General features: G+C 59.2%; 1 protein-coding gene across 2 annotated transcripts; it reads left to right on the top strand.

Moving 5' to 3' along the window:
* The first annotated feature begins 2,374 nt into the window (after positions 1 to 2,374).
* On the top strand, positions 2,375 to 7,839 carry LOC137457230 (cornifin-B-like). Of its 2 annotated transcripts, none has more exons than XM_068169060.1 (2): positions 2,375 to 2,472; positions 6,767 to 7,839. In XM_068169060.1, exon 2 carries the CDS (start codon positions 6,787 to 6,789, stop codon positions 7,426 to 7,428), a length of 642 nt encoding a protein of 213 aa, XP_068025161.1. In that variant the 5' UTR covers positions 2,375 to 2,472; positions 6,767 to 6,786; the 3' UTR covers positions 7,429 to 7,839. The 2 variants fall into 2 exon arrangements, with proteins under 2 accessions (XP_068025161.1, XP_068025160.1); XM_068169059.1 differs by lacking the exon at positions 2,375 to 2,472 and adding an exon at positions 2,504 to 2,695.
* Positions 7,840 to 16,690: the final 8,851 nt, after the last annotated feature.

The following is a 16,690-nucleotide window of genomic DNA, read 5'->3' as shown; positions in this document are numbered from 1 at the left end:
AGTTGGGTTGGGTTTGGTTCATTTTGGGTTGGTTTGGGTTGGTTTGGGTTTGGTTTGGTTCATTTTGGGCTGGTTTGGGGTTGGTTTGGGTTGGGTTGGGTTGGTTTGAGTTGGTTTGGGTTTGGGTTTGGGTTGGGTTGGTTTGGGTTCATTTGGGCTTGGTTTGGGTTGGTTTGGGTTTGGTTTGGGTTGGTTTGGTTTGGGTTGGGTTTGGGTTGGGGTGGGTTGGGTTTGGTTCATTTTGGGTTGGTTTGTGTTGGTTTGGGTTTGGTTTGGTTTGGGTTTGGGTTGGGGTGGGTTGGGTTTGGTTCATTTTGGGTTGGTTTGGGTGGGTGGGTTGGTTTGGGTTGGTTTGGTTCAGTTTGGGTTGGGTTGGTTCATTTTGGTTCAGTTTGGTTTGGTTTGGTTCAATTTGGGTTGGGTTGGTTCAGTTTGCTTCATTGTGGTTTGGTTTGGTTCAGTTTGGGTTGGTTTGGTTCAGTTTGGTTCATTTCGGTTTGGTTTGGTTCAATTTGGGTTGAGTTGGTTCAGTTTGGTTCAGTTTGGGTCGGGTTGGTTCAGTTTGGGTTGGGTTGGTTCAGTTTGGTTTGGTTTGGTTCAATTTGGGTTGAGTTGGTTCAGTTTGGTTCAGTTTGGGTTGGGTTGGTTCAGTTTGGGTTGGTTTGGTTCAGTTTGGTTCATTTTGGTTTGGTTTGGTTCAATTTGGGTTGGGTTGGTTCAGTTTGATTTGGTTTGGTTCAATTTGGGTTGGGTTGGTTCAGTTTGGTTCAGTTTGTGTTGGGTTAGTTCAATTTGGGTTGGGTTAGTTCAATTTGGGTTGGTTTGCTCCAGTTTGGTTCCGTTTGGGTTGGTTTGTTTGCAGGAGAGGAGGAGCTGCTGCTGCTTCTTCACAGGAATCATGGAAGGGATCTTGAGATCATCCAGCTCCAACCCCCTGCCATGGACACCTCCCCCGAGCCCAGGCTGCTCAAGGTCTCATCCAGCCTGGCCTTGAACACCTCCAGGGAGGAGGCAGCCACAGCCTCCCTGGGCAGCCTGTGCCAGGCTCTCCCCAACCTCCCTCTCAAGGATTTCTTCCTCATCTCCACTCTCAATCTCTTCTGTCCCAGCTCAAAGCCATTGTCACTCAGCCTGGCTCTCCCAGGCCATGCCAAAAGTCCCTCCCCAGCTCTCCTGGAGCTCCTTCAGGTACTGGAAGGCTGCTCTGAGGTCTCCCTGGAGCCTTCTCTCCTCCAGCTCTCTCAGGAGGTCAAGCTGGGCACAGATTGGTTCTGTAACCCTTATTCCTCTCCAGCACTGAAGCCCTCCTGGGCTCCTCTTTTCCCTGGCCCATTGCTCACTTCCAGAACCATGGAATCATTTGGGCTGGCAAAGACCTTTCAGGTCATCCAGTCCAAGCTTCAACCCAACACCACCACGGCCACCAACCCATGTCCTGCAGTCCCATGTCTGCACTCCCCTTGAGCTTCCCACAGGCTGCTTCTCCATGCTCACGAGGAGCATTCCTCTGGTGCAGCTCTGACCATAACCACTGGGACAGGGACTGGGCACAGGGTGGTGTCCTGCAAACCAGACCAAGGAATTCCTGGAGCCCTCTCTCCATCCCACTCCAACCAAAATGAGCTTTCTCCACTCATGGTTCTTCCTGGGCTTGACCAGGCATTGTCCTGCAGGGGAGGAGATCCCTGACTGCAGGCAGGATCCACGGGCACCAGGTCAGACCCTTGCACTTGCTCTGTCTCACACAGTCCCAGCCTGGTGGGGTGGGAAGGGACCTCTGGGGATCATCTCCTCCAACCCCCCTGCTCCAGCAGGGTCACCTACAGCAGGCTGCCCAGGATGGTGTTCAGGAAGGGGTTTAGAAGCTCTCCACAACCTCTCTGGGCTCAGCCTGCTCCAGGCCTCCAGCAGCCTCCCCCCAAACAACTTTCCCCTCCTGGGCTCCACTTTGAGCCCCTTGCCCTGTCCCTAGGCACCACTGAGCAGATCCCAGCCCCAGCCTCTCGCCCCCCACCCTTTAGTTCTTGCTCAGATCTCCTCTGGGGCTGCTCCTCTCCGGGCTCAGCACCCCCCAAGGGCTCTCAGCCTCTTCCTTGCTTTGGGAGAGAGCTGAACACCAAGCATGGGCCCTGCTAGGAGCTGTCTCTGCGAGGCACTCCTGGCCCCACAGCCATGCAGTGACTTCAGCTTCTGCAAACAGGTCCCAACAAGCTGCCTAGCTGCAGGCAGCTGCCTGCTAATGCCAGCTGAGGCTCTTTGCATTCTTGGAGGTCAGGATGCTAAAGAGGGGAAGAACCAAACCCCTGCTGCTCTCTTAGGACCTGCCAGGATGACTCCTGCAGAGCTTTTCCAACCAGCTGCAGCTTGGACACCGCTCCCTGCCAGCCCAAGCCCCATCCTTGGGGCGCCCAGGAGGGGGTTTGGTTGCTGCAAGCCAGGAAATGAAAGGAATCCAGGGAAGGGACCACGCAGGTCAGGTGCTGCTGAGGAGAGGGTAATGAAGAGCAGGGAGCCAGCTGAACAATTACTGTAATTAGACCTCAAATTCAGTTTGGGGAAGTCATGGAACCCTAATGTCCAAAGGGTGACGTTGGGGAGTCTTGCATCAGCCTGGGGGTCCAGCAGGGTATAAAAACCCCTGCGTGATTCACAGAGCTTCCAGCAGGTCCTCCCTGGCTTCTCCTGGCTGAGCTGAGTAAGTTGGATCCTGAGACAATTCCTTTCTTCTTCCTAAGGCAAAGGAAAGAGCAACCAGCCCCCCTCCCAGCCCCCCACCCCTCACCCCCTCCAGCCCAGGAGGAGCATTGGTTGGAAATCGCCGAGGGATGGATTCGGGATGGAGCTTCTGTGGCTGCTGGGTTTGGATCTCCTCTGGTTCTGGGGATGGAGCTCCTGTGGCTGTTGGGTTTGGATCTCCTCTGGTTCTGGGGATGGAGCTTCTGTGGCTGCTGGGTTTGGATCTCCTCTGGTTCTGGGGATGGAGCTCCTGTGGCTGTTGGGTTTGGATCTCCTCTGGTTCTGGGGATGGAGCTCCTGTGGCTGTTCAGTTTGGCTCTCCTCTGGTTCTGGGGATGTTGGGGATGGAGCTCCTGTGGCTGCTGGGGATATTTGGGATGGATATCCTCTGGATAGTTGGGATGGACACTCTGTGGATGTTTGGGATGGAGCTTCTGTGGTGTTAGGGTTGTTTGGGATGGAGCTCCTGTGGATGTTTGGGATGGAGCTTCTGTGGCTGCTGGGTTTGGATCTCCTCTGGTTCTGGGGATGTTGGGGATGGAGCTCCTGTGGATATTTGGGATGGAGCTCCTGTGGCTGTTGGGGATATTTGGGATTGATATCCTCTGGATAGTTGGGATGGACACTCTGTGGATGTTTGGGATGGAGCTTCTGTGGTGTTAGGGTTGTTTGGGATGGAGCTCCTGTGGATATTTGGGATGGAGCTTCTGTGGTGTTAGGGTTGTTTGGGATGGAGCTCCTGTGGATATTTGGGATGGAGCTTCTGTGGTGTTAGGGTTGTTTGGGATGGAGCTCCTGTGGATATTTGGGATGGAGCTTCTGTGGTGTTAGGGTTGTTTGGGATGGAGCTCCTGTGGATATTTGGGATGGAGCTTCTGTAGCTGCTGAGTTTGGATCTTCTCTGGTTCTGTGGATGTTTGGGATGGAGCTCCTGTGGCTGCTGGGGATATTTGGGATGGATATCCTCTGGATAGTTGGGATGGAGCTCCTGTGGATATTTGGGCTGGATCTTCTGTGGCTATTCAGAATGGAGCTCCTCTGGATATTTGGGATGGAGCTCCTGTGGCTGTTGGGGATAGTTGGGATGGATGCTCTGAGGAGGTTTGGTTTGGATATCCTCTGATCCTGTGGATATTTGGGATGGAGCTTCTGTGGTGCTAGGGACATTTGGGATGGATATCCTCTGGATAGTTGGGATGAAGCTTCTGTGGCTATTTGGGATGGAGCTCCTCTGGATATTTGGGATGGAGCTCCTGTGGCTGTTGGGGATAGTTGGGATGGATGTTCTGAGGAGGTTTGGTTTGGATATCCTCTGATCCTGTGGATATTTGGGATGGAGCTTCTGTGGCTGTTGGATTTGGCTGTCCTCTGATCCTGTGGATATTGGGATGGATATTCTGAGGAGGTTTGGTTTGGATATCCTCTGATCCTGTGGATATTGGGATGGATATCCTCTGGATGTTTGGGATGGATATTCTGAGGAGGTTTGGTCTGGACATCCTCTGATCCTGTGGATATTTCTGAGGGAGCTTCCCTGATGTTTGGGATATTTGGGAGGGATAACCTGTGGCTATTTGGGATGGACACTCTGAGGAGGTTTGGTTTGGATATCTTGGGATCCTGTGGATATTGGGATGCATGTTCCATGGATATTTGGGATGGGCATCCTGTGACCCTGAGATTATTTGGGAGGGATATCCTGTGGCTATTTGGGATGGACACTCTCAGGAGGTTTGGTTTGGATACCCTGGGATCCTCTGGATATTGGGATGGATGTTCCATGGGTATTTGGGATGGAGATCCTGTGGTTATGCAGGAGCTTGTTCTCCTGGAGGGGTTGCCTGATGCTCATCCATTCCAAGGCCCTGCTGGCTGGAGGTGTAAAAAGGAGTTTGGTGTCTAGAGAAAAAGGGGAACTGAGTGCACAGAGCCCTTGGGGCTCCTCAGCTTCTCTCACCTCTTCTCTCTCCTCCTCAGCTGGCTGCTGCTGGCAGCATTGCTCTGACCTTGTGGCTCCCAGTTCGTGTCTGATTTGGGGCTGAGGGATTTGGTGCCACTATTGAGCAGCCTGGGCTGGTGGAGGTGTCCCTGCCCATGGCACAGGGTTGGGACTGGATGATCTTGGAGGTCCCTTCCAACCCAACCCAACCCAACCCCTGCCATGGATCTTCTGCCAGTGCAGCCACTCAGAAGGAGCAGGAACCAGGAGAAGGAGCAGGAACCAGGAGAAGGAGCAGGAACCAGGAGATTGTCTGCTTGAGGCTCCTTGGGAAACTGCCTGGGGGTGGTTTTGTTCTGCTCATGCAAAGTGGTCCCATGGAAAACATGGAACAGGTTGTGCAGGAAGCTCTGCTGCCTTTGAAAGGCTCTGTGCTGCCTGTTCTGGGCTTGAGGCTGGTTCCCAGCTCTGCCTTTCTCCCCTGGCTGACTTGCAGCTGAAGGGGTTGTAGGTCAAGCCAAGAAGAGGGCAAGAAGAGATGTGGTGGGATGAGAGGGTGGGAACCTGAGGAGGGTGTCTGGATGCAGGCTGGAGGTCAGGAGAAGCTGAGGTGAACAATGGGGGGGGAGGGAGGGGGAAGGGGGATTGGCAGCCTGTCTCCAACAGCCAAACACAACAGCACTCAGAGCAACATTGCTTGAGTCAGCCCCAGCCCCACCCAAGCCTCCTGAGCTCAGACAGGAGAGGAGGAATGGCCTTGGCTGAACCCAAAGCATCCTCCCCGAGTCTGACTCAGGAGGTTCACCAGCCCCTGCCCTCCCTGCTTGGGTTGGAGTTGGGAGAAGGCTGAAGCCCATTCCTGAAGCCTGGATCTGTTCCCCAGCTTCCCCCCCCCCCCCTCCAGCCTTCAGCTGCTTGCAGGAGCAGGGAAGGAGCTCAGGAATCCAGCTCAGGTTTCCCAACAGTTTTCCCTCCCTCTGCAATTCCAGTCCAGGAGCGCTGCCTCCAGGGCTGTGCTGTGACTCAGCTCTTCCCCCTTTTGATCTGAAACGGGCTCTCATTTGGCTAATGCTCCAAGTGACCTTGATGCCTTGATGATGAAGCCTCCCTGCTGCAGACTCACTGCACTCATCCCACGATGTTTGTATCCCTGTGGGATCAGCTGCCCCGTGGACCACAGAGGGATTAGGAGACTCCTTCTGCCTTTAGCCCAGAGAATATGGAAATGGGCTGCGGCAGAACCTGTTGTGTGGTTTCCATGTCTGATGTTTGGTGCTGCCCTAACCCTCCTTTGACTCAGCTCCACGTCTGGAGCCTCAAATTACAGAGCAGCAGGCAGGTGGTGCTTAAGCGGCAGCCCCAAAGAGGCTCTTTGGTGTCTGCGGGAGGCAGCTGGGCTCTGAAAGGCTCCAGAGGAGAGGAGCCAAACAAAGCAGAACAGGATCAGCCTGCATGCCAGCATGGAGGGGTGGGAAGGGAACCTCTGGAGAGCATCCCCTGCACCCCCCCACCCTGCCCCAGCAGGGCACCCCCAGCAGCTTGCCCAGGGGCACAGTGCCCAGGGAGGGTTGGAAGCTCTCCACAACCTCTCTGGGCTCAGCCTGCTCCAAGCTTCCAGCAGCCTCACACCAAACAAGTTGCTCCTCCTGCTCAGCTGCAACCTCCTGGGCTCCACTTTCTGCCCCTTGTACTGTCCTTGGGCACGACTGAGCAGAATCTGGCCCCAGCCTCTTGCCCCCCAGCATTTAGCTCTTGCTGAGTATTGCTTAGATCTCCTCGGGGGCTGCTCTCCTCCAGGCTCTCAGCCCCAGAGCTCTCAGCCTTTTGCTCCTCCCAGAGCTGCTCCAGGCCCCTCAGCACCTTCCCAGCCTCCCCTGGACTTGCTCCAGCATCTCCTTGCCTCTCTTGAGCAGGGGAGCCCAGAACTGAGCCCAGGACTCCAGAAGTGGTCTCCCTAGGGCAGAGTGGAGGAGGAGAACCTGGATACCTCCCAACTCCCTTCTCTTCAGGGCTCACCTTAGCTGAGCTGAATTGTTGCTGCTGCCCTGCTGGCTCCTTTGGGTTTACATTTGCTCCTCCTGTCCCTTGCAGGTCCAGAGCAGAGCTGAAAGATGTCCTGCGAGAAAACTTTGTGCCCTGAGCCCTGCTCCCTGCCCTGCGACTCGAAGTGCCCCGAGCCGCGGGCCGCCGCCTGCAGCGAGCCCTGCGTCATCGCCTGCCCGGACTCCAGGGTCATCATCTTCCCCCCTCCCGTGGTGGTCACCTTGCCAGGCCCCATCCTCACCACCTACCCCCAGGAGACCATCGTGGGCAGCACGGAGTCGGCCGAGCTGGCCGGAGCCCTGGAGTCAGGGGTGGCCATCGGCTCGGGGCAGAAGGGCTTGGAGTGCCTGACCCAGTGCGAGACCAAGTGCATCCCTCCGTGCGCTCCTCCCTGCCCTCCCCCTTGCCCTCCCCCCTGTCCTCCTCCTTGTCCTCCCCCGTGCCCTGCCCCCTGTGCCGCTCCGTGCCCGGCTCCGTGCCCGGCTCCCTGCGCCGCTCCGTGCCCGGCTCCGTGCCCGGCTCCGTGCCCGGCTCCGTGCCCGGCTCCGTGCCCGGCTCCCTGCGCCACCAAGTGCGCCACCAAGTGCGTGCCGCAGTGCACTGCCCAGTGCGGCCCGCAGTGCACTGCCCAGTGCGTGCCGGAGTGCTCCTACACCTACTCCACCCGCTGGAAGCACCCCTGCCAGAGGGGCTTCTGCAAGAAGATCTGAGCCGCTCCGGCCGAGGATCGTCCCCGGGCGCGGATCGAGCGCGGAAGCAGAAGCAGATGGCCTAGGGCTGGGTCGGCTGCCGGAGGGGGGGGGGAGGCAGCCCTGCCAGCCGGGCCCCCCGCGGTGGATCCCTGCGCTGGATCCCTGCGCTGCTCTTTTAGCTTAGATTGAAGCTTCCTCTCTTCTCGGGGCTCCGCAGCTTCCCTCTGCTCTTTCCGCTTTCTCTGCCCCAGTTTGCCACCCAGTGCCAGGCTCGGCAGGAGCAAGGCAGGTCGGGGTGTGGAGGCAAGGTGGCAGGCTGGGGCTGGGTGACTGGTGGTGGTGGCTTTCCTGGCTCTCTCTAGCTTGCATTACTCTCTCTGCAGATGTTTACTCCACTTTGCATTCACATTAAAATGCTGCTGCATCAAACCCTTGGCCTTCTGAATCTCCTTTCTGCTCTGCTCCTCGGTTGTGAGGCCCTCCTGGTGACACCCCCCCCACCAGCCCTGCCACGGAGGAGCAGGTTTGGAGGCTCTCTCCTAGAGTCCAAGCTTCCTGCTCAGGTAAAGTGAAGGATTTGGGTTCTGCTCTGCAGGCCCAGGTGAGAAAATCTCAGGTGTGGAATCCAGGTGGAAGCCTGGGAAGCGGTGAGCAGAAGTCCTGCCCACAGGTGACAGCAGAAGGCAAATCCCCTCCCAGTCCTGCTGCTCTCCCTGCTCTGGGGGCAGCCCACAGCTGCCTCCTTGCTCACCCATGGCCATGGCTGCCCTTCAGAGCAGCTCCAACCAAACCCTTTGGCTCAGAGGCTGACCCTGTGAGTGCCTTCAGGAGGCTGCCAAGGACCAGGACCTTGTGAGTGCCTTCAGGAGGCTGCCAAGGACCAGGACCTTGTGAGTGCCTTCAGGAGGCTGCCAAGGACCAGGACCCTGTGAGTGCCTTCAGCAGGCTGCCAAGGACCAGGACCCTGTGAGTGCCTTCAGGAGGCTGCCAAGGACCAGGACCTTGTGAGTGCCTTCAGGAGGCTGCCAAGGACCAGGACCTTGTGAGTGCCTTCAGGAGGCTGCCAAGGACCAGGACCCTGTGAGTGCCTTCAGCAGGCTGCCAAGGACCAGGACCCTGTGAGTGCCTTCAGGAGGCTGCCAAGGACCAGGACCTTGTGAGTGCCTTCAGGAGGCTGCCAAGGACCAGGACCCTGTGAGTGCCTTCAGCAGGCTGCCAAGGACCAGGACCCTGTGAGTGCCTTCAGGAGGCTGCCAAGGACCAGGACCCTGTGAGTGCCTTCAGCAGGCTGCCAAGGACCAGGACCTTGTGAGTGCCTTCAGCAGGCTGCCAAGGACCAGGACCCTGTGAGTGCCTTCAGGAGGCTGCCAAGGACCAGGACCCTGTGAGTGCCTTCAGGAGGCTGCCAAGGACCAGGACCTTGTGAGTGCCTTCAGGAGGCTGCCAAGGACCAGGACCCTGTGAGTGCCTTCAGGAGGCTGCCAAGGACCAGGACCCTGTGAGTGCCTTCAGGAGGCTGCCAAGGACCAGGACCCTGTGAGTGCCTTCAGGAGGCTGCCAAGGACCAGGACCCTGTGAGTGCCTTCAGCAGGCTGCCAAGGACCAGCACCGCTCTGAGCAAGCAAGGGAAGGCTTCACCCCACAGCTGGGCGAGGGCAGAGCTCCCCCAGGCCTCCTCAAGACTTAATCCCTGCCCATGAGTCGCCCCTGCAACTCTCCAAGGCAACCCTTTGGCTGCCAGAGGTTGAGTCACTGAGATGCCAAAGCCCCAGAAGGGTTTTGTTTTGCAGAGGGAATGCAGGAGAGGTGGATGGATCCTCCCCTGGTGCCAGGGACCATTCTCTCCCTGCAGCAGCTCCAAGCCAGCCTCCAACAGGCAATCAGCAGGCTCTGAAGCGGCAGCAGCAAGGAAGGAAGCCAAGCAGAGAGCCAGAGATGCTTTAGTCGTGGTGGTGGTGGGTTGAGAGTTGGATTTGAGGATCCTGGAAGCCTTTTCCAACCTCCACAGAACTTGGCAGGGTTGGAAGGGAACCTCGAAGCTCCTCCAGTTCCAACCCCCCCCCTGCCAGGGGCAGGGACACCTCCCACTAGAGCAGGTTGCTCAGAGCTGGCAAAGAGCTCTGAGATCATCCAGTCCAACCTCCCACCCAGCACCTCCCTGGCCACTAAACCAGGTCCCCAAACGCCACCTCCACTCCCTCCAGGGCTGGGGACTCCACCACCTGCCTGGGCAGCCTGGGCCAGTGCCTGACCACTCTTGGAGTAAAAGATTCTGTGCTCTGGAGCTGAGCACCACCCAAAGCCAGGTCTGACGTGTCCCAAGCTCCAGATCAGAGCCTGTCTGTGGGGCAAGGAGAAAGAAGAGAACATGGAGAAGCCAGGCTGGTGGCAGAGGTCCTGTGCTGGTGGCAGAGGTTCTGGGCTGGTGGCAAAGGTTCCTGGGCCGGTGGCAGAGGTCCTGTGCTGGTGGCAGAGGTTCTTGTGCTGGTGGCAGAGGTCCTGTGCTGGTGGCAGAGGTCCTGTGCTGGTGGCAGAGGTTCTGTGCTGGTGGCAAAGGTTCCTGTGCTGGTGGCAGAGGTCCTGTGCTGGTGGCAGAGGTTCTGTGCTGGTGGCAAAGGTTCCTGTGCTGGTGGCAGAGGTCCTGTGCTGGTGGCAGAGATTCTTGTGCTGGTGGCAAAGGTTTCTGGGCTGGTGGCAGAGGTTCCTGTGCTGGTAGCAGAGGTCCTGTGCTGGTGGCAGAGGTCCTGTGCTGGTGACAGAGGTTCCTGGGCTGGTGACAGAGGTTCCTGGGCTGGTGGCAAAGGTTCCTGTGCTGGTGGCAGAGGTTCCTGTGCTGGTGGCAAAGCTTCTGTGCTGGTAGCAAAGGTTCCTGGGCTGGTGACAGAGGTTCCTGGGCTGGTGGCAAAGGTTCCTGGGCTGGTGGCAGAGGTCCTGGGCTGGTGGCAGAGGTTCCTGTGCTGGTGGCAGAGGTTCCTGGGCTGGTGACAGAGGTTCCTGGGCTGGTGGCAAAGGTTCCTGTGCTGGTGACAGAGGTTCCTGTGCTGGTGACAGAGGTTCCTGGGCTGGTGGCAAAGGTTCCTGTGCTGGTGACAGAGGTTCCTGTGCTGGTGGCAGAAGTCCTGTGCTGGTGGCAAAGGTTCCTGTGCTGGTGGCAGAGGTTCCTGGGCTGGTGGCAAAGGTTCTTGTGCTGGTGGCAGAGGTTCTTGTGCTGGTGGCAGAGGTTCCTGTGCTGGTGGCAGAGGTTCTTGGGCTGGTGGCAGAGGTCCTGTGCTGGTGGCAAAGGTTCCTGGGCTGGTGGCAGAGGTCCTGGGCTGGTGGCAAAGGTTCCTGAGTTGGTGGCAAAGGTTCTTGTGCTGGTGGCAGAGGTTCCTGTGCTGGTGGCAAAGGTTCCTGGGCTGGTGGCAGAGGTTCCTGTGCTGGTAGCAGAGGTCCTGTGCTGGTGGCAGAGGTTCCTGTGCTGGTGGCAGAGGTCTCTCTACTGGTGGCAAAGGTTCCTGTGCTGGTGACAGAGGTTCCTGAGTTGGTGGCAAAGGTTCTTGTGCTGGTGGCAAAGGTTCTTGTGCTGGTGGCAGAGGTTCTTGTGCTGGTGGCAGAGGTCCTGTGCTGGTGGCAGAGGTCCTGTGCTGGTGGCAGAGGTTCCTGTGCTGGTGGCAGAGGTCCTGTGCTGGTGGCAGAGGTCCTGTGCTGGTGGCAAAGGTTCCTGAGTTGGTGGCAAAGGTTCTTGTGCTGGTGGCAGAGGTCCTGGGCTGGTGGCAAAGGTTCCTGTGCTGGTGGCAGAGGTCCTGGGCTGGTGGCAAAGGTTCCTGGGCTGGTGGCAGAGGTCCTGTGCAGGTGGCAGAGGTCTCTCTACTGGTGGCAAAGGTTCCTGTGCTGGTGGCAGAGGTCCTGTGCTGGTGGCAGAGGTTCCTGGGCTGGTGGCAGAGGTTCCTGGGCTGGTGGCAGAGGTCCTGTGCTGGTGGCAGAGGTCTCTCTACTGGTGGCAAAGGTTCCTGTGCTGGTGGCAAAGGTTCCTGGGCTGGTGGCAGAGGTCCTGGGCTGGTGGCAAAGGTTCCTGTGCTGGTGGCAAAGGTTCCTGGGCTGGTGGCAAAGGTCCTGGGCTGGTGGCAAAGGTTCCTGGGCTGGTGGCAAAGGTTCCTGGGCTGGTGGCAGAGGTCCTGGGCTGGTGGCAAAGCTTCTGTGCTGGTGGCAAAGGTTCCTGGGCTGGTGGCAGAGGTTCTTGTGCTGGTGGCAAAGGTTCTTGTGCTGGTGGCAGAGGTTCCTGGGCTGGTGGCAGAGGTCCTGGGCTGGTGGCAAAGCTTCTGTGCTGGTGGCAAAGGTCTCTGTGATGGTGGCAGAGGTCCTGGGCTGGTGGCAAAGGTTCCTGTGCTGGTGGCAGAGGTCCTGGGCTGGTGGCAAAGGTTCCTGGGCTGGTGGCAGAGGTCCTGGGCTGGTGGCAAAGGTTCCTGGGCTGGTGGCAAAGGTTCCTGGGCTGGTGGCAGAGGTTCCTGGGCTGGTGGCAAAGGTTCCTGTGCTGGTGGCAAAGGTCCTGTGCTGGTGGCAAAGGTTCCTGGGCTGGTGGCAGAGGTTCCTGGGCTGGTGGCAAAGGTCTCTGTGCTGGTGGCAAAGGTTCCTGGGCTGGTGGCAGAGGTCCTGTGCTGGTGGCAGAGGTTCTTGTGCTGGTGGCAGAGATTCTTGTGCTGGTGGCAGAGGTTCTTGTGCTGGTGGCAAAGGTTCCTGGGCTGGTGGCAAAGGTTCCTGGGCTGGTGGCAGAGGTTCCTGGGCTGGTGGCAGAGGTCCTGGGCTGGTGGCAGAGGTTCCTGTGCTGGTGGCAAAGGTTCCTGTGCTGGTGGCAGAGGTTCCTGGGCTGGTGGCAGAGGTCCTGTGCTGGTGGCAAAGGTTCCTGGGCTGGTGGCAAAGGTTCCTGGGCTGGTGGCAGAGGTCCTGGGCTGGTGGCAAAGGTTCCTGTGCTGGTGGCAGAGGTTCCTGGGCTGGTGGCAGAGGTCCTGTGCTGGTGGCAAAGGTTCCTGTGCTGGTGGCAGAGGTCCTGTGCTGGTGGCAGAGGTTCCTGTGCTGGTGGCAGAGGTCCTGTGCTGGTGGCAAAGGTTCTTGTGCTGGTGGCAAAGGTTTCTGGGCTGGTGGCAAAGGTTCCTGTGCTGGTGGCAAAGGTTCCTGGACTGGTGGCAGAGGTCCTGTGCTGGTGACAGAGGTCCTGGGCTGGTGGCAGAGGTTCCTGGGCTGGTGGCAGAGGTTCCTGGACTGGTGGCAGAGGTCCTGTGCTGGTGGCAGAGGTTCCTGGGCTGGTGGCAGAGGTTCTTGTGCTGGTGGCAGAGGTCCTGGGCTGGTGGCAAAGGTTCCTGGGCTGGTGGCAGAGGTCCTGGGCTGGTGGCAAAGGTTCCTGGGCTGGTGGCAGAGGTCCTGGGCTGGTGGCAGAGGTTCCTGTGCTGGTGGCAGAGGTTCCTGTGCTGGTGGCTGCACTTCACTGGGACAGGTCAAGGTGGAGCTCTGTGCCCTGGAATCCCTCAGCACTGCTCAGCAGGGAGCAGCTTTGTGTTTCTCTCTTCCATCTGCTGGTGGCTCCGGTGCCTGCTTTGCTGTCAGAGTGTCAAAGCCACCTCCCGAGCTCGCTGACTCAGCAGGGAGATCCCCCGGAGCGACAGCCTGGGAACGTCTGGGGCTTGCTCAGGGCAGGCAGCTGAGGAGCTGGCAGCCGAGGAGCTGTGCAGAGCGATCCCTCTCCTGGTCACTGCTGCGGGGAGATGCCCCGGGGCTGGCACAGCAGCATCCCCAGGACCTGGCCCTGGGGAGGTTTCCTCTCACTGGCAGCCTGAAAGCTGATGGGGGGTTGGACCTCATGATCCCTGGAAGTCCCTCCCAGCCTTCCCCTCCTTAGCTAGCCCAGCTTGGCTTTGCTGCCCACTGGCTGCGATGGGCAGGATGAGATCAGTGCATCCCAGGCCCTTCAGAGCCTCTGCCCTTGCCCAGCCCCTGCCTGCTGTGCTGGGTGCTTTGGTTCCCTCCCCAGCAGCTGCTCACAGCACCCAGCCCAGGGCTGATGGGCAATGGGCAGGATGAGATCAGTGCATCCCAGGCCCTTCAGAGCCTCTGCCCTTGCCCAGCCCCCTGCCTGCTGTGCTGGGTGCTTTGGTTCCCTCCCCAAGTGCTGCTCACAGCACCCAGCCCAGGGCTGATGGGCAATGGGCAGGATGAGATCAGTGCATCCCAGGCCCTTCAGAGCCTCTGCTCTTGCCCAGCCCCTGCCTGCTCTGCTGGGTGCTTTGGTTCCCTCCTCAGCAGCTGCTCACAGCACCCAGCCCGGGGCACAGCTTGCAGCTGGTGCTGCCAACACACCCCTGAGGTGCTGCCAACACACCCCTGAGGTGCTGCCAACACACCCCTGAGGTAGGAGCTCCCCATCCTCACCTCCCTCAGGGCTGGCTGAAGGCAGCAGCCCCACGGGAGGAGGCTGCAGGCTGAGCACAGAGCCAGGGCTGGGGCTGGGCTGGCAAACAACAGAGGCTGAGAGGAGCTCTGCCTGGGATCCCCTGGCAGGGACCTTGCCCTCTCCACAGGCACTCTCCTGCCTTTCCCTCCCAGCCTCTGGCCCAGGTGGCTGCCAGCTGCACTGCTGACCCTTGCTGGGTGGATGACAGAGCTCTGGCAGCCAGCACTTCGCCTTCTGGCTTGGCAGGAGGAGGCAGGAGCGTGCCTGGCTCTGATCCTTCCCTCTCTGGGGCCTGTTTCCACCTGCCAGGGTGGAAGCCTTGCCTGTGGGATGGTTATGAGGAAGCTCTGGGCAAGGCTTATCTGGGCTGCTCTGATTTCCACCCCTCCAACCCCCCCAGCCCCAGGAATAAAGGACTTCAAAGCACCTTCTGTGTGATTAACTTGTTGGAGATACAGAGCCCTGCTGCAATGGCACTAATGACACCTTGCTGCAGCTCGAGGCCCTCTTAATGATAGCTTAACACCTCATCATCATCATCATCAACTCCTCCTCCTCCTCAGCAGCCCCTTCAGACCTCTGGAGGTCAAATTTTCTTTGCTAGAGAAGAAAACTCTGGCACAAGGTTGCCCAAGGAGGTTGTGGCTGCCCCTTCCCTGCAGGTGCTCAAGGCCAGGCTGGATGAGACCCTGAGCACCCTGGGCTGGTGGGAGGTGCCCCAGGGGGGCTGATCTTTGAGTCCCCATCCACCCCAGACCCTTCCATGAGTGCCCTGAGCAAACTGGGCTGCTGGGAGGTGTCCCAGGGGGGGCTGATCTTTGAGTCCTCTTCCCCCCCAAACCCTTCCATGAGTGCCCTGAGCAAGCTGGGCTGCTGGGAGGTGTCCCAGGGGGGGCTGATCTTTGAGTCCCCTTCCACCCCAAACCCTTCCATGAGTGCTCTGAGCAAGCTGGGCTGCTGGGAGGTGTCCCAGGGGGGCTGATCTTTGAGTCCCCATCCACCCCAAACCCTTCCATGAGTGCCCTGAGCAAACTGGGCTGCTGGGAGGTGTCCCAGGGGGGGCTGATCTTTGAGTCCCCTTCCACCCCAAACCCTTCCATGAGTGCCCTGAGCAGCCTGGGCTGCTGGGAGGTGTCCCAGGGGGGCTGATCTTTGAGTCCCCTTCCATCCCAAACCCTTCCATGAGTGCCCTGAGCAAGCTGGGCTGCTGGGAGGTGTCCCAGGGGGGCTGATCTTGGGGTCCCCTTCCCCCACAAACCCTTCCATGAGTGCCCTGAGCAAGCTGGGCTGCTGGGAGGTGTCCCAGGGGGGGCTGATCTTTGAGTCCTCTTCCCCCACAAACCCTTCCATGAGTGCCCTGAGCACCCTGGGCTGCTGGGAGGTGTCCCAGAGGGGGCTGATCTTTGAGTCCCTTCCCCCCCAAACCCTTCCATGAGTGCCCTGAGCAAGCTGGGCTGCTGGGAGGTGTCCCAGGGGGGGCTGATCTTTGAGTCCCCATCCACCCCAAACCCTTCCATGAGTGCCCTGAGCACCCTGGGCTGCTGGGAGGTGTCCCAGGGGGGGCTGATCTTTGAGTCCCCTTCCACCCCAAACCCTTCCATGAGTGCTCTGAGCAAGCTGGGCTGCTGGGAGGTGTCCCAGGGGGGGCTGATCTTTGAGTCCCCATCCACCCCAAGCCCTTCCATGAGTGCCCTGAGCACCCTGGGCTGGTGGGAGGTGCCCCAGGGGGGGCTGATCTTCGAGTCCCCATCCACCCCAAGCCCTTCCATGAGTGCCCTGAGCAAGCTGGGCTGCTGGGAGGTGTCCCAAGGGGGCTGATCTTTGAATCCTCTTCCCCCACAAACCCTTCCATGAGTGCCCTGAGCACCCTGGGCTGCTGGGAGGTGTCCCAGGGGGGGCTGATCTTTGAGTCCCCATCCACCCCAAACCCTTCCATGAGTGCCCTGAGCACCCTGGGCTGCTGGGAGGTGTCCCAGGGGGGTTGGAACTGGCTGATCTTTGAGGTCCCTTCCAATCCAACCCATTCTGGGGTTCCATGAAGACTTTTTCCCCCCCCTCTGGAATACTAAAAGCCAAACCTTGAGCTGATGACCTTCCTGGTCTCTGCCTGGTGCAAATCTGAGCTGAGAAGGCAGCCAAGAGGTTTTACCCTGCAGCCAACCTGGGCTTGTGGTGCTGGAAAAAGAGCTTGAGCTGCAGCCCTGGAGGAGCTAAATGAAGCTCTCCTGATGAAGCAGAGGGAGCACAAATGAGCCAAACCCTCCTTTCTCCACTGCTCCCTTCCCTCTTTCCTTGTGTGAAGTTCCAACTCCCCCTGGAAACACCAAGCCCCCAGGCTGATTTGGCCTCCAGCTCAAGGAGCTGCCTTTCCTCCCCCACATGGCCCAAGGAACTCGAGCCAAAGCTTCCAAACCCTGCTTGCATCCTGCCCACTTGGCTCCAAGAAAGGCTCCTTGTGGGTGGCCAGCCCTGAGCCCCGAGCAGGGAGCAGCAGAGAGCAGCCTGGAGCAGCCTGGAGCAGCCTGGAGCAGCAGGGAGCAGCCTGGAGCAGCAGGGAGCAGCAGGGAGCAGCCTGGAGCAGCCTGGAGCAGCAGAGAGCAGCCTGGAGCAGCAGGGAGCAGCCTGGAGCAGCCTGGAGCAGCAGGGAGCAGCCTGGAGCAGCAGGGAGCAGCCTGGAGCAGCAGGGAGCAGCAGGGAGCAGCCATCAGAGGCTCAGCTCAGGGGCTGGGGCTCACAGCTGAACCAACAGCTAACCCCAGGACAGATAATTACAGCAGCTGCAGGAACCCTCCAAGCACCACCACCTGCTCTACGAGGCCAGGAGATAATCTCCTTGGCCTGCAGGCAGCTGCAGGGATG

This window comes from Melanerpes formicivorus, unplaced genomic scaffold (genome assembly GCF_026170545.1).
Source record: "Melanerpes formicivorus ecotype bairdi unplaced genomic scaffold, bMelFor1.0.p_v2 SCAF_164, whole genome shotgun sequence".
Lineage (NCBI taxonomy): Eukaryota > Metazoa > Chordata > Aves > Piciformes > Picidae > Melanerpes > Melanerpes formicivorus.
This window is presented reverse-complemented; position numbering and strand designations above follow the sequence as displayed.